The sequence below is a fragment of the Crinia signifera genome, chromosome 6 (genome assembly GCF_055691185.1).
Source record: "Crinia signifera chromosome 6, ASM5569118v1, whole genome shotgun sequence".
Lineage (NCBI taxonomy): Eukaryota > Metazoa > Chordata > Amphibia > Anura > Myobatrachidae > Crinia > Crinia signifera.
The window spans coordinates 254,834,652-254,857,828 of NC_139222.1; the positions used below are offsets into that span (position 1 = coordinate 254,834,652).

Sequence of the window (23,177 nt, forward strand, 5' to 3'; positions counted from 1 at the left end):
CAGGGACACCCTCCAAGACAGAGCAGGCCAGCAAACCAGGGACTGTCTTCCCACACTCCTGGCCAGAAGCCTTAGCTGTACCCCCTCACCAGGCCGCACACTGACTTTCCCATCGGGGAAACATACCTACCTGAAGGCCCTTGCTAAACAGTGGCCCCCAGATTGTGTCTTGCCAGACACAAACTGTCTATCACAGTCACTCTCAGCCCCTGCGCTATGAACTAAAAGAAAACCTTCCAAGGCAGAGGACAGCCATCCCCTAAAAAGCCATCTTGTGGCTTTAAACAGAAAATCCCAAGCCAGCGTCCCACAGGAGATTTCAGTAGTTCCTTGATTTGGGACATTGTTTAAACTAGTGTTATCCTTGCTCAACTAAGGAGGACTGTTCTTTCATGTTATAAAAACACTGCGCAGTAGGAGAATAGAGGCCTCCAATGGACCCCCAAAATCCTTGTGCACAGGTCTGTCTTAGAGACAGTAGGTTATGTTAGGAGACTGGGTACCCAGTAGGGTTGTTTAAAGTGCTATTGTGTGACGTTATTTTGTACCGTAAAGTTATTGAGCTGGTAATACAGTATACTCCAATGTGATTGCTAAATTGCCTTGCATGATTGTTATCATTTATAAGTGTCATTGAGTTGTTCATTGCTTGGGCTAGTACACTTCCCCTTTGATGACGCGGCTGTCTCACCCACGTGCATAATCCCTACTAAGCCAAATACTCCTGAAACACTTCACGGTTGCATAGATTGCACTGGGGTTATGCAGCGCTGTCAGGAAAGGGGTGAGATGTGGTAGACTGATAGTTTAACCGTGTAACTATTGCATACAAGGGTATCAGTTGGTTCTATCCTTAAAGAAGGGAATATCTGCACACTTAGTGGTGCCTCACATTAAGCCAGAGTTATTTTTGTGACTACCGTATTTGCTCTGTATGACATTCTAGAATAATTGATATATTGGTAGCCCTGCTGGCTACCGTGTTGAAATCTTTAATTGCACTATAAATAAACACCCTTGAACCGTTACTTTAGCCTCATTCCTGTCTCAGCTGAGCCTCAAGCCAGAAGAACACGTCGCGGTCAAGCTCCTGAGGTCAAGATAAAGGTAAAAGTGTTACTGGCTGTCTTTTCCGGTGCACCACACTATGCCTCACACTTATCCCAATTTCCATTCTGAGGTCACGCTTGCTATCTCTTTTCAATCAGGACAAACTCTATGACTTGTTGCCATATCTGTCATGTTTGTCCCTGTTTTATGATTTTCCAGTTTCCCCCACTCTTGGTGGTGCAGGAAAACTGTGGCTCCTTGCAAATGAGTTATTATGATAATGCTACATACAGCAATCAGTAGGAAGTGACCTTATGTGATTATTCCTGTAGGTCACTGATATCCGAGACAATCATTGAGCCCTGGGTTGGTGGACAAAGTGGGGTTTGCAGTATATTCATCCCATCAGCACAACACAGGATATAGATAATATGTACCTGGATCGTAATAATCATATATCTTCACATTTGCAGGTTGCAGGTTTTCCACGATCATTGATTGTTTGACGGTGAAGCTGAAGCGCACGGTTTTACGAGTGAGCTGCAGAAATCCGAGAAGATAGAACAGACATCATAGCACAGCAATTTCTCAAATCCAGCTTCTAACATAGAAATCAAAGTGTAACAGATTCTAATATACTGTAAGTGTAGGTGACCTAGCTTAAATCTGGAACAGTAGCGAGAGACTGATTAAGAAGTAGAATCTGTTTGGTTGCTATGGCCATCTTAGTGTAAGTGAGTGATGGAAGGAATGAATAATACAAGAAAGAGGATAAAAAGTGAAGTTAAACATGAAAAAGCACTGAATAATTAGCTAAATTAAGTATAAGAAATACAATACGACACATTTTAATAAATGGTAGAGTAAAGCTGAGAAATAACGGGCACCAGAGATGAGGTCTGATACTGAGGATGGTAAATTTTGTAGGCTGGAATGAACAAAGAGCATAAACAGTTAGTTGGGTGCATGGCAGTGATGGGCACCTGCAAACATATATCCTAGAACCCAGGGCCGGTGCATTGTTTTTCAGCACACAAGGCATAAATTCATGTTACTGCTCCCACCGCCACCCACACACCAATACCGACTTTCCAGAACCTCAATTGAAAGTGTGGAGGTGGCGTCTTAGATGTACAACACCTGACGTTTTGTGATGGACTCAGAGGCTGCCCCATATTGTGGAGCTCCTAGGCTGCTGCCTAAAGCTGCCTTATGGTAGCGTCGGACCATGCTGGAACCACCATGACCAATACGGACATCAACGTAAAGACATACAAACACATAGTAGAATACAACTTGCCATGGCCAGTTCCGGGCCGTGAGACGAAAACAATAAAGAAAACAATGCAGGTAATGTTTACTTACCTTTTCAAGGAAAATTATCACTTTTTCTTGTGTGATTTGTGTATTTTTCACAATAGGATTTTTTTGTAACTATAAGGAAAAAGGGAGAGAGAGATAAGTGGGCAGCTATAGGCAGGGCAATGGTACGAAGAAATGGACGTATCCTGTTGAATATAATTAAAAATTAAACATTTCAACGTGAATTCCTTAAATTGGCAACTTCTCTATTCACTATTCTATAATCCCTCTCCCCGTTTTAATGGGCCTATACATTTAGCCTTTCCTGGGGAATTTCCCATTCTGCTGACACCAAGATTGGGGGATAAGAGAAGTCTAAAGTGTAAAAAACCAATGACGACCAATTGACTGTCGACCCTCCCAACGTCGCCCTAATGCTTGAGTAAACCTTTTGACCCTGTCGACCTTAGGCATGTTGACCTTTTTCATTTGTCGACCTCCAAATGTATGTCGACCTTAATTTCGTCGACCCAATGACCCAGACCCATAAAAGTTAATTTCTAAAGGAAATATACGGTTCCATTACATATGCATGCAGCTTAGATCCTGCAGAAATGTCATAAAAAGATTTCACATTGGTTTCAATACAATCACTTAAAATACATTGCACGTAACATGTCATTGTCCTTTGAACCTTATTCTGGTTCACTCTCAGAGGCAAATTCCTTCTCAAATGGACAAAACCATGTGCACTGCAGGTGGGGCAGATATAATTAGATTTGGGTGGGGTTTTACTTCAAAGTGAGATCTATATTGCAGTGTAAAAATAAAGCAGTCAGTATTTACCCTGCACAGAAACAAAATAACTCACCCAAATCTAATTCTATCTGCACATGTTACATCTGCCCCCCTGCACTGCACATGGTTTTGTGCATTTGAGAAGGAATTTGCTTCTCAGAGTGAACCAGAATAAGGCCCTTTGTGTGCAAAGTATGATTTTTAGCATAAGTTCCCTGTATTAGGGTTAGTTAGCTAAGTAAAGTACCTCAAGTAATGAGTTCTTAATTGTTTTGCATAATCCGCACACAGAACATTATTTATTGTTTCTTTGTGTTCATGTTAAACAGGTGGATTATACGATGGATTTAGTGCTGCATCACTAACTAAACTGCGGGCAATGTTCCATTTCTGTGCATTTAGGTTATTTCCAAAACAGAGGAGGTCATTCTAGTTGTCACACATCTTTGCATGTAATTTTAACTCCGCCCGTACGAACAGCCCCCCCCCCTCCCCGCACGCTGAATATCCCTGCACGTATCCATTCACAGCCTTGCGCGCAGGGACAAAATCATTCAATGGTCAGATGTAAGACACCTCTCTGGGGTCCTACATCTGCGGGCGCCCTGTATGAGAAGCATGTGAGCAGCTGCTGACATCAGCGCCCCCACAAACGCATCATGGGCACATTTAAATGGGAACACCCAGAATTTTCTCGCCCCTCGTCGCTGCCCCACGCCCCCGTCTGCACTGGTAGGTGCGAATGGGACAGCGTACAAGCAGTTCGCTGCGCCCGCTCGCACCACGCGGCTTAAAAGTATATGCGCAGTCACTCATCATCACTCCCCTGCGCAAACACGCAGGGGACCATTGCGAACAAACATGAATTGGGCCCTTTCGTGCTACAAACAACAATATTGTTTTTTTCTAAGTATAAATGACAACTATTGGGGACAAAATTTCTGCAACTTACCTTTGTCACACTGGTTTTACTTGGTGTGAACCCAGACAGTAATTCCACATCTACCAGTATCATATTAGACTCCGTTCTTTCACCTGTATAACTGCAACAAATATTCCACTTCAGTAGCGTTTCTTTAAGACCGCACTTAAAATGCTTTCCCCATGTTTGCGTTGGCCAGAGATTCACGTTACCAGCACACTGTACGTAGACATTTTTAGTAGCCCCTTCCTAATGTTGCACCGGGTTGTGGCTTATCAGGTGTGGGATAGCGAATCGACAATGTTTAGGTCGACAATACCATAATCGGCCACTAGTGTTCGACGGCGTCTAGTTAGACGCCTAAACTTGTTCGAGCTCTGTAGTTAGACAGTGAAGGGAGATCGACGGTTGTATATTGTCAGCGGGAATGTGTTTGACAGTAGCAAGGGCTAGTTTTTTATGTGGTTTTTTTGTGCCGAATGTCACAAGGGTCCCGTGGACACTATATTTGTGCACAAGGTCCCCTCGTATGGCTTGCTGCCCTCACCATTCTTCAGGCACAGTTCCAAACTACACTATGATCTAACACTATGTCCACTTGGATGGTAAAATATGGACTGAGTGGACCTGCACCAAATAAAAAAAAAAAACTTGTGTCAACCTTGCTACTGTCGTACACGTTCCTGTCGACCATTTACCGGTGTCGATCTCCCGTCACTGTCTAACTAGATGCGGTCGACAAAGTTTAGGCATCTTACTAGATGCCTTCAACCATTAGTACTACAAGGTATTGACAATCTGAACAGTATCGATCCACCATCTAGTTACCTGGCTTATCATTTTGGGCGTATTTGGGGAGAAATAACTATCAATGAAAGCTAGAATTTGATTGGTGGCTATGTTTAACTTCTCCACCAGCCCTTATTTGAAGGTTTGAAGCACCCCCTATTAGTCCCAATACTGGGGTTTGTTTTGATAGAGTGGTAATGTATCTTGTTTGTTCTAATTGTATATTAGACATGTGATATACTCATTCAACTGCTGCGGAGCTAAAAGTCTGAAATAAGCATTTAGTTCTTAGCATTTGATACATGTAATAAATAAAGCTTATGTACACACACACACACACACACACACACACACACACACACCATTGAGATGCAGAGAACATCTAGTCTTGAGCTTGGGAAGTCTACCTGATCTTATATAAGAGATGAAAGCAGTGACGTGCGGTGAGGTCATTGCCTGGGGAGGCAATAACCTCACCGCACGTCACTGCAGTGCCTGTGTGGTATACAGCACCAGTGTGATATACATCACCTGTGTGTATACAGTCAGGGCCGGTGTCAGCCCTGTCAGCGCCCCAGGCACCCCCCCGCTCGTGCGCCTCCCTCTCCCCTCCGCTCACCCATTCGGAGGGGGGAGGGAGGGTGCGGGCGCTCCCCGCAGGTTGCCGTGGATTGTCTGTCCAGCACATGGGGGATGGGGGCAGCGGGCGCCTGCAGCGGAGATTGCCGCTCTGACTGTCCAGCACGGGGCTCCAGGGGGTGTGGGTGCGAGCGCAGGGGACAGCGGGTTTAACACTGATGCCGGCAGAGAGGGGTGCGGACGCTCCCCGCAGGTTACCTCTCTGCGACATCACAGAGTGGGGATCAGCGGGTGGCTGCGTGGATTGCCGCCGGTACATGCGCCCCCCCCCCTCCCTCCCCTCCCACCACCCGGCGGACTCACCTGTCCTCGGCGGTGGCGGCAGCCAGTCCTTTCGGCGGTGAGACGGGTGAGTGACATCTGCTTTCTCCCTGCAGGTGCCGAACTCCCCGCTGCCCGCGCTGCTGCATCCCTCCAGGGCCCTGCATGTATGTGATTGGACAGCGGATCCAGCACTGGATCTGCTGGCCCAATCACATCTGGGGGCGTGCGTTTATACTGGTGCCGCTGTCATTGCGGCATCAGTATAAGTGCCGCTTCCCCATTCATTTTCAATGGGCTTTTACAGCCCATTGCTGCACCCTGCCCCCTGCCCTCCCCTACCCGCCCCCCGCTGCCCGGAGTTTTAATGTTAACAGCGGGAGGCACCTCTCCCGCTGCCTCCCACCCTCACATGCAGCAGTGCAAGAAGGTGGGAGGCAGGGGGAGAGGTAGAAATGATGAAAATAATAAAAGAAGATATATAAATATCTCCTTTTTATTATTTTCATCATTATGACAGGGGAGGCTCTGCCTCCCCTGCCTCCCCTGACTGCACGTGCCTGGATGAAAGACAAGTCTCTGTTAAGCACCACTAAGAAGAAAGTCTCCGCCTTACCTGACCTCCACAAGAACTTCGAACCTCGTTTGTGACTGATGAGTGCAGACTGATGGCTGGGTACTGACAGTGAGGGCAAAGTAGGTGTCAGATTTGGTAGGAAGGGTATGATATTTAAGATGTGTCTGCAGAGAGGTAGACAGATCATGGTTTAGGCAATTATTACAGTAACCAAATGTTAGAGAAAGTACAATGATCTAGGATACATAGGAGGACATGCAGGACTTGCCCCCCTTTCTAGGGGGCTGGGAGAACCAATACGTCACACTTTTACAAGAGGATCTTTTACAGTATTTATAGAGCATAAGAAACAGAGGTAAAACAATAATTATTGAGCCTTTGAATAAGGGAATGTAGACCATTTTTATTCGTTTGGCTCCTAGATGAGAACCACAGTCCTTTAAGGTCCTTAAACAGATGTAATCTGACCAAAAGATTCTTGACTCTACTTATACCCTGTTGGCTGGTCGGGTAGAGTGGAGGTACGTTGATGTAGGATGGTTCTCTTATGAGTAGAATATGTACAGGAAAAGGAGTGTCACTGTGTGGTGCACCAAGAGAATTGACAGTAAAATATAACCTTTATTGTTTAATTGGTAAAAAGCATTAGCGAGATAAAAGGACACAATACATACAAATACAAACATTGAACATGTGAAAATAAAAAGGATATTACTATCCTCACTACGTGGGACTCCACTATTCCACTTCAAAGGATTCTCAGTTATCACTGTAATAGTGTCAATTCAAATGTGTATAATTTGTTGCAGTTTATTAGTAAGTATGAGAGTGGTGGCACCTGATAAGGTTAATTGGTAACAGATCGTCTGTGCAATAGCTCAGACTGCTATATGTCAGCTAAGTCTGAAAAAGACCAACGGTCCTCTATTTCAACAGAAGAATGTTATATTGGAAAGTGATGTTACACACCAAGCAACCACTGCACCATGGCTAGTGGATTCTATTACTGCGTGGTGTGCTGCGTCTGATGTGGTCAGTACGCAATCACAGGCTGGGCTAACCGCCCAAGGCCAGCCGGTCTGTCAGCTGACAGACCGAGCGGCGATCACTGCCGACTATCTCGGTCAGCCACGAAGCTGACAGACCGGCTGGCCTTGGGCGGTTAGCCCAGCCTGTGATTGCGTACTGACCACATCAGACGCAGCACACCACGCAGTAATAGAATCCACTAGCCATGGTGCAGTGGTTGCTTGGTGTGTAACATCACTTTCCAATATAACATTCTTCTGTTGAAATAGAGGACCGTTGGTCTTTTTCAGACTTAGCTGACATATAGCAGTCTGAGCTATTGCACAGACGATCTGTTACCAATTAACCTTATCAGGTGCCACCACTCTCATACTTACTAATAAACTGCAACAAATTATACACATTTGAATTGACACTATTACAGTGATAACTGAGAATCCTTTGAAGTGGAATAGTGGAGTCCCACGTAGTGAGGATAGTAATATCCTTTTTATTTTCACATGTTCAATGTTTGTATTTGTATTAGTGATGAGCGGGTCCGGATCTCCGAGATCCGGATCCGCACGGACGTCCTGAATCCGAATCCGGATCCAGGACGTCCGCGGACTCCCGCGCAGGCCCGGAGCCGAAATCGAGGCCCGACGTCACATTGGTGACGTCGGATTCTCGCGAGATCCGGATTACATAAAAGCCGGGACCCGCCGCCGCCATCTTCATTCTGTGGGGCGACGCAGAGCAGGCAGCAGTGCTGCCAGAGAGGGGGGTTTTATTTATTGCTCCGTGAGGGGGGTTTGCTGGAGCGTTGTGTGTGTCACTGTGCTGCTTGCTGCTAAAGAGCTGCAAGTACAGAGGGGGTTTAATCATTTTTATTGTGCTGCTGGAGAGTGATTTTTTTTTCTATATTGCTGTAGCCTGCTCATCTGTAATTTGTGTCACTGCTGCTGCTACAGAATACTACAGACAGAGGGGGGTTTATTGTACTGCCGCAGAGGGGGTTTTCTTTCTATATTGCTATAGCCTGCTCATCTCTAATTGTGTCACTGCTGCTGCTAGCCTGCTACAGAATACTACAGACAGAGGGGGGTTTAATAATTTTTATTGTGCTGCCAGAGAGGGTTTTTGTGCTGCCTGGCTACCTGTTATATGGTTGTAAACACCTACCAGGCAGTCACCTCTGTTGTTGCCAGTGCCACTACCTTGTACCTACCTCTCAGAGTATATAAAAAAAAATAAAAAAAAAATTAAAAATATATAAAAATATAAAAAAAAAAAATTAAGTTGTTGTTGTTGCTGACACCACTGGCTGCCGTTAGATATCGCAGACTCAGTAATTAAATTTTTAACTGTGGTTTGCTGACGCCACTTGTTGTGTTACCTACCAGTGTATCCACTTTTGTATCTTGCTGCTGTTGTCACTGGCTAGTGACAACAACCAGCTGATATCTGGGTATCCAGTTTGCTGCCACCGCTGCCGTTACATATATCGCAGTAAATAACTCCGGTTTGCTGACGCCACTTGTTGTGTTACCTACCAGTGTATCCACAAAATAAATATTGTATCTTGCTGCTGTTGTCACTGGCTAGTGACAACCAGCTGATATCTGGGTATCCAGTTTGCTGCCACCGCTGCCGTTACATATATCGCAGTAAATAACTCCGGTTTGCTGACGCCACTTGTTGTGTTACCTACCAGTGTAACTATCCACAAAATAAATATTGTATCTTGCTGCTGTTGTCACTGGCTAGTGACAACCAGCTGATATCTGGGTATCCAGTTTGCTGCCACCGCTGCCGTTACATATATCGCAGTAAATAACTCCGGTTTGCTGACGCCACTTGTTGTGTTACCTACCAGTGTAACTATCCACAAAATAAATATTGTATCTTGCTGCTGTTGTCACTGGCTAGTGACAACCAGCTGATATCTGGGTATCCAGTTTGCTGCCACTGCTGCCGTTACATATATCGCAGTAAATAACTCCGGTTTGCTGACGCCACTTGTTGTGTTACCTACCAGTGTAACTATCCACAAAATAAATATTGTATCTTGCTGCTGTTGTCACTGGCTAGTGACAACAACCAGCTGATATCTGGGTATCCAGTTTGCTGCCACTGCTGCCGTTACATATATCGCAGTAAATAACTCTGGTTTGCTGACGCCACTTGTTGTGTTACCTACCAGTGTAACTATCCACAAAATAAATATTGTATCTTGCTGCTGTTGTCACTGGCTAGTGACAACCAGCTGATATCTGGGTATCCAGTTTGCTGCCACCGCTGCCGTTACATATATCGCAGTAAATAACTCCGGTTTGCTGACGCCACCTGTTGTGTTACCTACCAGTGTAACTATCCACAAAATAAATATTGTATCTTGCTGCTGTTGTCACTGGCTAGTGACAACAACCAGCTGATATCTGGGTATCCAGTTTGCTGCCACCGCTGCCGTTACATATATCGCAGTAAATAACTCCGGTTTGCTGACGCCACCTGTTGTGTTACCTACCAGTGTAACTATCCACAAAATAAATATTGTATCTTGCTGCTGTTGTCACTGGCTAGTGACAACAACCAGCTGATATCTGGGTATCCAGTTTGCTGCCACTGCTGCCGTTACATATATCGCAGTAAATAACTCCGGTTTGCTGACGCCACTTGTTGTGTTACCTACCAGTGTATCCACTTTTGTATCTTGCTGCTGTTGTCACTGGCTAGTGACAACAACCAGCTGATATCTGGGTATCCAGTTTGCTGCCACTGCTGCCGTTACATATATCGCAGTAAATAACTCCGGTTTGCTGACGCCACTTGTTGTGTTACCTACCAGTGTATCCACAAAATAAATATTGTATCTTGCTGCTGTTGTCACTGGCTAGTGACAACAACCAGCTGATATCTGGGTATCCAGTTTGCTGCCACCGCTGCCGTTACATATATCGCAGTAAATAACTCCGGTTTGCTGACGCCACTTGTTGTGTTACCTACCAGTGTAACTATCCACAAAATAAATATTGTATCTTGCTGCTGTTGTCACTGGCTAGTGACAACAACCAGCTGATATCTGGGTATCCAGTTTGCTGCCACTGCTGCCGTTACATATATCGCAGTAAATAACTCCGGTTTGCTGACGCCACTTGTTGTGTTACCTACCAGTGTAACTATCCACAAAATAAATATTGTATCTTGCTGCTGTTGTCACTGGCTAGTGACAACAACCAGCTGATATCTGGGTATCCAGTTTGCTGCCACCGCTGCCGTTACATATATCGCAGTAAATAACTCCGGTTTGCTGACGCCACCTGTTGTGTTACCTACCAGTGTAACTATCCACAAAATAAATATTGTATCTTGCTGCTGTTGTCACTGGCTAGTGACAACAACCAGCTGATATCTGGGTATCCAGTTTGCTGCCACTGCTGCCGTTACATATATCGCAGTAAATAACTCCGGTTTGCTGACGCCACTTGTTGTGTTACCTACCAGTGTATCCACAAAATAAATATTGTATCTTGCTGCTGTTGTCACTGGCTAGTGACAACAACCAGCTGATATCTGGGTATCCAGTTTGCTGCCACCGCTGCCGTTACATATATCGCAGTAAATAACTCCGGTTTGCTGACGCCACTTGTTGTGTTACCTACCAGTGTAACTATCCACAAAATAAATATTGTATCTTGCTGCTGTTGTCACTGGCTAGTGACAACAACCAGCTGATATCTGGGTATCCAGTTTGCTGCCACTGCTGCCGTTACATATATCGCAGTAAATAACTCCGGTTTGCTGACGCCACTTGTTGTGTTACCTACCAGTGTATCCACAAAATAAATATTGTATCTTGCTGCTGTTGTCACTGGCTAGTGACAACAACCAGCTGATATCTGGGTATCCAGTTTGCTGCCACCGCTGCCGTTACATATATCGCAGTAAATAACTCCGGTTTGCTGACGCCACTTGTTGTGTTACCTACCAGTGTAACTATCCACAAAATAAATATTGTATCTTGCTGCTGTTGTCACTGGCTAGTGACAACAACCAGCTGATATCTGGGTATCCAGTTTGCTGCCACTGCTGCCGTTACATATATCGCAGTAAATAACTCCGGTTTGCTGACGCCACTTGTTGTGTTACCTACCAGTGTATCCACAAAATAAATATTGTATCTTGCTGCTGTTGTCACTGGCTAGTGACAACAACCAGCTGATATCTGGGTATCCAGTTTGCTGCCACCGCTGCCGTTACATATATCGCAGTAAATAACTCCGGTTTGCTGACGCCACTTGTTGTGTTACCTACCAGTGTAACTATCCACAAAATAAATATTGTATCTTGCTGCTGTTGTCACTGGCTAGTGACAACAACCAGCTGATATCTGGGTATCCAGTTTGCTGCCACTGCTGCCGTTACATATATCGCAGTAAATAACTCCGGTTTGCTGACGCCACTTGTTGTGTTACCTACCAGTGTATCCACAAAATAAATATTGTATCTTGCTGCTGTTGTCACTGGCTAGTGACAACAACCAGCTGATATCTGGGTATCCAGTTTGCTGCCACCGCTGCCGTTACATATATCGCAGTAAATAACTCCGGTTTGCTGACGCCACTTGTTGTGTTACCTACCAGTGTAACTATCCACAAAATAAATATTGTATCTTGCTGCTGTTGTCACTGGCTAGTGACAACAACCAGCTGATATCTGGGTATCCAGTTTGCTGCCACTGCTGCCGTTACATATATCGCAGTAAATAACTCCGGTTTGCTGACGCCACTTGTTGTGTTACCTACCAGTGTATCCACAAAATAAATATTGTATCTTGCTGCTGTTGTCACTGGCTAGTGACAACAACCAGCTGATATCTGGGTATCCAGTTTGCTGCCACCGCTGCCGTTACATATATCGCAGTAAATAACTCCGGTTTGCTGACGCCACCTGTTGTGTTACCTACCAGTGTAACTATCCACAAAATAAATATTGTATCTTGCTGCTGTTGTCACTGGCTAGTGACAACAACCAGCTGATATCTGGGTATCCAGTTTGCTGCCACTGCTGCCGTTACATATATCGCAGTAAATAACTCCGGTTTGCTGACGCCACTTGTTGTGTTACCTACCAGTGTATACATAAAATAAATATTGTATCTTGCTGCTGTTGTCACTGGCTAGTGACAACAACCAGCTGATATCTGGGTATCCAGTTTGCTGCCACCGCTGCCGTTACATATATCGCAGTAAATAACTCCGGTTTGCTGACGCCACTTGTTGTGTTACCTACCAGTGTAACTATCCACAAAATAAATATTGTATCTTGCTGCTGTTGTCACTGGCTAGTGACAACAACCAGCTGATATCTGGGTATCCAGTTTGCTGCCACTGCTGCCGTTACATATATCGCAGTAAATAACTCCGGTTTGCTGACGCCACTTGTTGTGTTACCTACCAGTGTATCCACAAAATAAATATTGTATCTTGCTGCTGTTGTCACTGGCTAGTGACAACAACCAGCTGATATCTGGGTATCCAGTTTGCTGCCACCGCTGCCGTTACATATATCGCAGTAAATAACTCCGGTTTGCTGACGCCACTTGTTGTGTTACCTACCAGTGTAACTATCCACAAAATAAATATTGTATCTTGCTGCTGTTGTCACTGGCTAGTGACAACAACCAGCTGATATCTCGGTATCCAGTTTGCTGCCACCGCTGCCTACCGTTAGATATCGCAGTACATAACTCTGGTTTGCTGACGCCACTTGTTGTGTTACTGATATATATCCACTTTTGTATCTTGCTGCTGTTGTCACTGGATAGTGACAACAACCAGCTGATATCTCGGTATCCAGTTTGCTGACACCGCTGCCTACCGTTAGATATCCAAAATATGGAGGATAAAAAAAAAGGAAAAGATGAGGAGCCACTTCGTCGTGCTTCTGAAGCTGATGCCACTAGTCATCATGACATAGGCGATGAAATGCCATCGACGTCGTCTGCCAAGGCCGATGCCCAGTGTCAAAGTAGAGGGCATGTAAAATCCAAAAAGCCAAAGTTAAGTAAAAGGCCCTTAAAAAGAAAAAGCAAATCATTGGAGGAGAAACTTAAAGTTGCCAGTGTGCCATTTACAACGCGGAGTGGCAAGGAACGGCTACGGCCATGGCCTATGTTCATGACTAGTGGCTCAGCTTCACAAGATGATCAAAGTCCTCCTCCTCCTCCTCCTCCTCCTTCTCCCACTTTAAAATTTAAGAGATTTAAGGTGTCACCAACAAAAATCCAGCAAACAACTCTGCCTTCCAAAGAAGACATGGTATCACAAATCCCAGTGGAGAGTCCAAGGGTGTTGGTGGTTGCGATGCCTGACCTTCCCATCACTGTACGGGAAGAGGATGCTCCTTTCAGCATTCGCAGCACACCCTCTGCATGTGCTGGAAGGATCACAGACAGTGCAGTTGCAGATGTCGATAATGAAGGTGTCAGTGTTGTACACCAGGAGGAGGATATTGATGAAGCTGGTGCTGAGGGAGAAATTGACGGAGGACGATGCTGATGCGGTTTGCTTAAATGAGGCACCGGGCAAGACAGTTGTTGTCCGTGAGATCCCAAAGGGCATCACCATGCCTGGACAGAAGACCAATAAATCCACCTCTTCGGTCTGGAATTATTTTTATCCCAAACCGTCCAACAATTGTTTTGCCATATGTAGCTTATGCAAAGCTCAAATAAGCAGGGGTAAGGACGTTTCCCACCTAGGGACATCCTCCCTTCTACGTCACTTGAAGAGCGTTCATAAGTTGCTGTTTAGTTCAGAAACTGTGGCTAAGAATGTACACAGTCCAGGGACAACTAAATCCCTTTGTCCTGTTGTGTCCACGTGCCCAACTACACCGCAAAGTCCCTCCTCGTCAATTTCTTCCTCAATGAGGATTGGGAGTAGTCCTATAGGCCATGTTACTTGCCTGACTGACTCCTCTCCTATCCGGGATTCTTCTGGAGGATCCTGCATTGCTACGCCTCCTACTGCTGCCGCTGCTGCTGTTGCTGCTGGGAGTCATTCATCATCCCGGAGGGGAAGTCGAAACACTTATTTCACTAAGCAATTGACTGTCCAACAGTCCTTTGCCATGAAGATGAAGTATGACAGCAGTCATCCAATGGCAAAGCGGGTAACTGAGGCCTTAGCAGATCTGATTGTATTAGATGTGCTTCCGGTGTCCATAACTGCTGGAGTAGGATTTAGACGATTGATGGACTTAGTGTGTCCCCGTTACAAAATACCGTCAAGATTCCACTTCGCTAGACAGGCGATACCGAAGCTGTACAGTAAAGTGCATAAAAGTGTTCTCAGTGCCCTGAAAAATGCGGTCATACCCACTGTCCACTTAACAACGGACATGTGGACAAGTGGAAAAGGGCAGACTAGGGATTACATGACCGTGACAGCCCACTGGGTAGATGAATCACCTTGTCCAGCAGCAACAACAGCAGCAGCACCAGTAGTAGGACCTGGGAAATGCCAGCTCCTTCCTAGGCAGGCTACGTTGTGTGTAACCGCTTTCCGTAAGAGGCACACCGCCGATAACCTCTTACAGAAACTGAGGGTAATCATTGGGCAATGGCTTACCCCTCTTAGACTCTCCTGGGGATTTGTGGTGTCAGACAATGCCTGCAATATCGTGCGGGCATTAAAGCAGGGCAAATTCCAGCATGTGCCCTGTTTTGCTCACACGATAAATTTGGTGGTCCAGAGTTTTCTAAGAGACAACAGAGCTGTGCAGGGGACTCTTTCGGTGGCCCGAAAAATTTGTGGCCACTTTCGTCATTCGGCGGCTGCATGCCAAAGACTGGAGCGGCAGCAAACACTGTTGAACCTGCCCCTCCATCAGCTGAAGCAAGAGGTCGTAACGCGGTGGAACTCAACCCTCTATATGCTTCAGAGGATGGAGGAGCAGCAAAGGGCCATTCAAGCCTATACATCCACCTATGACATAGGCAAAGGAGGGGGTATGCACCTGACTCAAGCACAGTGGAGAATGATTTCAGTGTTGTGCAAGATTCTCCAACCCTTCGAACTTGCCACACGTGAAGTCAGTTCAGACACTGCCAGCTTGAGTCAGGTCATTCCCCTCATCAGGCTTTTGCAGAAACAGTTGGAGAAAGTGAAGGAGGAGCTGAGACGGAGCGAGTCCTCTAAGCATGTGGGACTTGTGGATGAAGTCCTTCATACGCTTTGCCAGGATTCGAGGGTGGTACAAATTTTGAAATCAGAGGAGTACATTTTGGCCACCGTGCTCGATCCTCGGTTTAAAGCCTACGTGGTGTCACTCTTTCCGGCGGACACAAGCCTGCAGAAGTGCAAAGAACTGCTGGTTAGAAAACTGTCATCTTCTGAAGTGGAAAGTGACTCAGCAGCACCTTCTCCTTCATTTTCTCCAGCAACTGGTTCTGCAAGGAAACAACTGCTTGGTGATAAAGGACCAAGTTTGGACATTTGGTCTGGGCTGAAGGACCTTCCAACAATTTCTGACATGTCTACTTCCACTGCCTATGATGCTATCACCATTGACAGAATGGTGGAGGATTATATGGGTGACAGCACCCAAGTAGGCATGTCAGAGAGTCCTTACCAGTACTGGCAGAAAAAAAAAGGAAATTTGGAAGCCCCTGTACAAACTGGCTCTATATTACCTCAGTTGCCCTTCCTCCAGTGTGTACTCCGAAAGAGTTTTTAGTGCAGCTGGGAACCTTGTCAGCAATAAGCGTAGGAGGTTGCTTCCAAAAAATGTGGAGAAGATGATGTTCATAAAAATGAATTATCAATTCTACGAGAAAGACCAGCGTCCACAAAGTACACAGGAACCTGTGGTGGTGGATTCCAGCGGGGACGAATTAATACTCTGTGAGGGTGAGGAAGAACAAGATACTGATGGTGGTGAGGAATCGCTGGATGAGGATGAGGACGACCTTTTGCCTCTGTAGAGCCAGTTTGTGCAGGGACATATTAAATGGCAGCTTGTGATGTGGGGGCCCAAACGAACCAATCATTTCAGCCACAGTCGTGTGGCAGACCCTGTGGCTGAAATGATTGGTTTGTTAAAGTGTGCGTGTCCTGTTTATACAACATAAGGGTGGGTGGGAGGGCCCAAGGACAATTCCATCTTGCACCTCTTTTTTGTCTTTTGAATAATGTGCTCTTTGGGGCCTAGTTTGGGTGGGAGTGCCGTAGGACAATTCCATCTTGCACCTCTTTTTTGTCTTTTGAATAATGTGCTCTTTGGGGCCTAGTTTGGGTGGGAGTGCCCTTGGACACTTCCATCTTGCACCTCTTTTTTGTCTTTTGAATAATGTGCTCTTTGGGGCCTAGTTTGGGTGGGAGTGCCGTAGGACAATTCCATCTTGCACCTCTTTTTTGTCTTTTGAATAATGTGCTCTTTGGGGCCTAGTTTGGGTGGGAGTGCCGTAGGACAATTCCATCTTGCACCTCTTTTTTGTCTTTTGAATAATGTGCTCTTTGGGGCCTAGTTTGGGTGGGAGTGCCCTTGGACACTTCCATCTTGCACCTCTTTTTTATCTTTTGAATAATGTGCTCTTTGGGGCCTAGTTTGGGTGGGAGTGCCGTAGGACAATTCCATCTTGCACCTCTTTTTTGTCTTTTGAATAATGTGCTCTTTGGGGCCTAGTTTGGGTGGGAGTGCCCTTGGACACTTCCATCTTGCACCTCTTTTTTGTCTTTTGAATAATGTGCTCTTTGGGGCCTAGTTTGGGTGGGAGTGCCCTTGGACACTTCCATCTTGCACCTCTTTTTTGTCTTTTGAATAATGTGCTCTTTGGGGCCTAGTTTGGGTGGGAGTGCCGTAGGACAATTCCATCTTGCACCTCTTTTTTGTCTTTTGAATGATGTGCTCTTTGGGGCCTAGTTTGGGTGGGAGGGCCCTTGGACAATTCCATCTTGCACCTCTTTTTTTCTTTTGAATAATGTGCTCTTTGGGGCCTAGTTTTTCTATCTGCCACTGCAGTGCCACTCCTAGATGGGCCACGTGTTTGTGCCGCCCATTTGTCTTGCTTATCATAGTCATCCAGCTACCTCGGTGCAACATTTTGGCCTAAAAACAATATTGTGAGGTGTGAGGTCTTCAGAATAGACTGTAAATGAGTGGAGAAGAAAGCTGATGGGGTTAATAATAGCATAGGAGCAAAAAAACACCTAAATTATGCAATGTTAACCATTTTTATGCTTTTTTCAAAAAAATCAGAACCCAAAACCCAAAACCCAAAACCCAAAACCTTTAGGGGGTGTTTTGGCAAAACCCATTAGAACCCAAAACCTGAAGGTAATCAGAACCCAAAACCCAAAACCCAAAACGCGAAAAAGTGTCCGGTGCACAATTTTGTATGTATTGTGTCCTTTTATCTCGCTAATGCTTTTTACCAATTAAACAATAAAGGTTATATTTTACTGTCAATTCTCTTGGTGCACCACACAGTGACACTCCTTTTCCTGTACATATTCTAGTCTCTGACCAGTGTCCAGTGGTAGCACACCCCTACCATGATATATACATCCAAGTAGATCACCTATATAGGGGGCCTCATTCAAATCTACATTGACATTAATATTCTATCCTGTGCGATTAAGTTCCTTCTACCCCTTTTTTCCCCCTCTTTTGTCTGGTTCTCTTATGAAAATAGTCTTCTGCTATACCCTGCTCTGGTAGATAAGTATTGGAGCCTTGGAGAGAAATAGTGGATGGGGTTAAGGTACCAACCAACCTGCTACTAACTGTAATTTTTGAAACAGTGCTAGCACATGGCTAGTTGGCTAAAACTTTATCTCCATTAACTTTGTCTCTCACCACCTGTCTACTTTTACTGCGTGGGCATCTAAATCTTCCAGGTTTCGACACATTTTCTCCCGCACCTCTAGATGCGGTGAGAAAAAATGTGTGTTCCGCGGGTAATGGTTGCTATAAATGGCCAGCAGGGGGTGTGGTGTTTAAACTCCCCTTTGTGTGCCTTTGTCTCCTCATGTTGACTACTCGTTCAAATCCTTCATGGCCAGCTATTTAGTAAGGGGTTTACACACGCTTCGATTTTGACAGGTTTTCGATCTATTTTTCTTATAGAAGCAAAATCGAATTGAAATGGAATGGTTTTTAAGATGCTTTCAAACTGCATTCGATTCGATGCACGCTCCTGTTTTCTCTATATCGAAAAGAAAAATAGACTGTGCAGGCAAGGAAATATCGAATTCCATCCAGTAAATTAAATGTGTACAATGTGCCTTGAACGCAAATCGAATTTGATATTGAAATCGATATCGAGTGCATTGTGTGAGGACCGAGGTTGAGAATCACCATGCTAGAACATAGCCTGGAGCCACCACGACTTAATGTATGACCAAACTGTGATAAATATCGGCCCGAATTCATCCCTGTCCCCGATGGTCAGGGTAAACATGCGCATATGCAAACCCCGGGAGGGAACAGCTTCGGTGGGTTTTACACCTCGCCGGGCCGTATGCTCCAGAAGGGGTGGGCAGGGGGAGGGAGAAGGAGAACGCCCAATGTTTTATGGGCGTTCCCACAAAAATGCTGGGCGCCCCCCCCTGCAGACGCAGGCGTGTCGATGCCTGATTGGGGCGGGTGGCTGACATCAACGCTCACCCAAAATTCAGAGAACAGCATTGAAATGAAAAGTTAGCCTCGTTCAGCAGGGTGGCGTGTAACCGTTTGCTAGGTAGCGAATATACACTGCCTAGCGAGTAGGTCTGAATCAGGCCGCTATAACCAGGGTAAGTTATGTCCCCCGCAAAGGAAAGTTACACATTTTTATATAGAAACATTTTAAGATGAGTAAGAAATTGAATGTGATAATCTGATATTTGTCATTTTTTTCAACACAGACAAATGAAATATATAAATACTGACCTGTATATACACACATCCATTCCCTGTGGCAGTCAGTGTGTACTGTCCGGGGATGTCCGCTAAGGTTTCTTTTTGCAGCAGGAATCTATTGGTTTTGTCTACATGAAATTGCTTCTGAAACCCAGACAATGACCTGACTGTGACAGTCGCATCCAGGATGTCACTGTAAGTGGCCTTTGCATACTTTGTCAGTCCTTGAAGTGCCACCACTGTATCCTATAAGACAGGGAAAGTATGTAATACATCACATATTACAGCAACTCAATGTCCTATACTGCAGAAGCCAGGGACTTGTTGCACAAGTCCCTAGCCGCGGAGTATTATGCCTACCCTCTACCCTAATTGGCAGGTGTTTGTCAGATACAGCAACCATTTTGTTTGATTGTGACTTTCAGAACTTATTCCAAAATGGCTTAGGGATTGAAATGCTATTGTAGAAAGTGAATTGATGTTAGAGATTTGTCTTTTGTTGACATTACAGTGATCAGTAGTCGCTAGGAAGTCTGGAACATCTTGTTGACAAAACTAGTTAACAGGGCCATGCATCCGTAAATCCCAAGGCCACTGAATCTTTCTCTAGCAAAAAGAAGTTGGGTGATGGGTGAATTATGATAGTATGATGGAAGGCACAGCTGCGCAATGAAAATCTGACACATATGCATAATCAAGTAAAGCATTGTCATTCATTTTTAAAAGTTTGTGTGCAATTATTTCAGCATTTGCCATTAAATTTAAGGATTATAAAGTACTTAGATATAAGCACGCTTTTACACGAATGAAGAAATCGGGGGCTTCCTGTGAGGCCACACCCTCTTTAATGACATCATCACATGCCCGGTCCCTGCCCTTTGTCTCCCCCTTCCTAAACTTTGTGCTGGTCTAGGCCTGAAGACTGGTTATCAATTGGGAAGGGAGTGATGAAGTCCTTTTAGGAGTTAATTGTAGACTACATGCCTATTTTGACAGTGTGGTCCTGCTTATATAGGGAGGTATCTGAGTTGGATGGCGAGGATGGCTTTTCCTTGCAAAAAAAAACATCCTCGCCATACAAACCCTCCTCGCCACCGCTGCCGGGACCATTGAATATACCCCTATGTGTCTACCCTGATTGTTCTAATACAAACAGACATGTTTTTATTATTTTTCTTGTGGAAGTAGTAATGTAATTTTCCAAAATACCTGAGAAACTATGTACCAGTTTTATCAAACTCCAAATGATTTCTTTGAGATGATTTACAATCAATTTTTTTTGATCAAAGAAGACCAAAAGGCTGGAGTGTCCTCCTATCGAAAGCATGCACTGTGGCGTGGTACAGTATTATGTATCACCTGAGTTCCATAGAAGGCACCCTGATTCTGCTTTTTCGTAAACCAGCTGACGATAGTGGAACCCTCCTCCACATCTTGGTGTGAAGTTGTCTGATCCGAGAGCAGGGCATTGAGAACATAGGCAGAAATTTCTATATCTCCATTATCGCTGGGATCTGCTGCCCAATGCTTAGACCCATCTGATTGAGAACCAATAAAGAAACACAAACCCTTGTCATATACCAAAAATAACAACCAGTTTTGTTAAGAAACAAATAAGTAGACTTTGTAGCTATTGTAATTGTGTCATACACATTGGTGATATTGGCAGCTGTAGAGCAATGTTTTTTTGCCAGCGTATCAGACCTGTTTTTATTTTTATTTTATTTACTTCGCTACAGTACAGGTACAGTATGGCCACATGGGAGCTGAAATATGAGGACATTCCTTGAGGATGACTGGGGTGTAACTTTAAACACACAGGGAAATGCTACAGTATGTCTTGTGGGAGTGTCAGAGGCGTGTCAGGGAAAGTAGTTGCATTCAAAGATGCTCAACCAATTACAAAGGAGGCCATACTGGGTGGAGAGGCTGCACCCACCAAAGGAGTGATGGCAAAAGATATAAGCATGACTATGTTAATGTCCAACTCATAATCCTCCCATATAGCTCAACATTCCAATATGGCGCGCGGGATACGTATACATATTGAGGAAGTGGAAATGTAGACATATTTCCAAACACATGGGATGATAGCCCGTTAGTCGATAGGTTAAGACTGTATGGTTGACATGGTAAAAATGTCGATTGTTTCAAATAGTCGACATGACAATGGTTGACACACAATGTGGTCAATTGAAGGTTTGTTTCTGAAATTTTTTTTTCCCCCAACTTTTTCATACTATGCCAGCCATATGGACTTTGATTGCCCGTAGTATAACAAAGAGACGCAGTGTACTAATTGTGTTACGATGCGCTCAAACCTACAGATGGAGGCCCTCTCACTGTTGCAAGGGCTGTTGATAGAAGCTTACCAGCCACCAGGTCCCGCCATCCGTTAGAAGGGGGCAACGGATGGCAGGGCCTGGCTCCCCGTTGCCGTCTGCCACCTCCCCGTCACTGTTTGCCGGTCCCCACTGCCTCCCCGCAACCCCCCCCCCCCTAACCCTGCCCATCTCCCTGAAGCAGAGATGGGCAGGGTTAGCGTCCCCCGTGGCATGAAAACTGGAACACGCGTGCATGTGAGACGCTCACTCATCCCAGTCAGACGGAGCGCAACTCCGCCGGTGATCCACACCCAAACACAAAGTTATATTACCTTTCCTTATGGCAACCTTATCCAGGATTTGCATCATGTGCTGTCTTAGCTCTCTATCTCCGGACAAGGTAAAGGCATAGGTAAGGAGAGCCTGATTGTAGGTGCTGTTCACTACATCTACTGCATCCTTTAGACACTTCAATGCATGTTCCACTACTGTGCCCTATAAAGAGACATGGAGGACACAATACACCATGACAGTTTCATACACAAAGTGATTCAGCATTTCACTACCTGCTATGTGTAGGGATCATAGGCGAATTTAGGGGGTGGTCCGGGGGTGCACAGGACCACCCATTAGCCCATTTTGTAGCTGAGGGATGGGGCTTTCCAACGAGCCCAGCCCCGTGTCTCTAGCCCCCTGGGAACCGGAGATACTGCCAGGCAAAGCTGGAACGTTTTCCCTATAGAATAACATGGGACCCGCTAATTCCGACCCGCACCCAGTTCAACGGCTGCCAGCAGGGCCGGCCTTAGGCATAGGCAAACTAGGCAATTGCCTAGGGCATTTGGAATGCCTGGGGGCATCAACAGCTTCTGCTGATTAAAATGATATGCAGCATGCCTATATTCTGTGTGTGAATGAGGCTGTATCTGCATATGAAATAGTGTATTCATGGAAATCACTGTAACATAGCATTCCGTATGTAGGTACAGCCACAGTCGCACACAGAATATAGGCATGCTGCATATAATTTTAATCATCGGAAGCTCCTTGTGTGTGCTGGTCATAACAATGCAAATAAGATGAATTTTCAGCAAAAAAGGCAACCAACGTTAGCAGAACTGGCCAAGAGCTGCATGGCCTATTGAGTCAAGATGTATGAGGAAACATCTGTATCCAAACAGAGGCAGAGGTCACAGTGTTAGCGGCTGTGCGAGTGCTGTCTGCGGGTGGGTTGGTTGTGCAATAGTGTTCGCCATATGCGTAAGGGGCATTATGTGTGTCATGTATAAATGTATTAATAATGTGCGACATATGTGTAACAGGCATTATGTGTGTCATGTGTATAAGGGCATTAATAATGTGCAACATATGTGTAATGGGCATTATGTGTGTCATTATGTGTATGAAGGGCATTAATAAAGGTTGGCATAATGTGTAAGGGGCATTATGGTTATAAGGACATTAATAATGTGTGTCATGTGTAAGGGGCAGTATTATCAGGGGTGCCGAGAGAAAGAGGCAGGGGGTACAAATTACCCAGGCCAAAGTCTGATGGGAGGGCCCAGTGGGGGCCCCGGGCTCCCTCCCCTTAAGTGACAGC

The 23,177-nt window shown here is 45.3% G+C and overlaps 1 protein-coding gene across 1 annotated transcript in view; it reads right to left on the reverse strand.

Moving 5' to 3' along the window:
• The window catches only part of LOC146009235 (alpha-2-macroglobulin-like protein 1), a 159,522-nt gene that overhangs the window by 4,107 nt on the left and 132,238 nt on the right, over positions 1-23,177 (reverse strand). The window contains exons 28-34 of the mRNA XM_083149396.1: positions 21,910-22,072; positions 20,613-20,791; positions 19,284-19,499; positions 6,378-6,502; positions 4,103-4,193; positions 2,416-2,484; positions 1,488-1,590 (exon numbers count right to left, since the gene is read on the reverse strand). Coding sequence (XP_083005522.1) covers positions 1,488-1,590; positions 2,416-2,484; positions 4,103-4,193; positions 6,378-6,502; positions 19,284-19,499; positions 20,613-20,791; positions 21,910-22,072 — 946 coding nt within the window. The remainder of the gene's footprint in view (positions 1-1,487; positions 1,591-2,415; positions 2,485-4,102; positions 4,194-6,377; positions 6,503-19,283; positions 19,500-20,612; positions 20,792-21,909; positions 22,073-23,177) is intronic.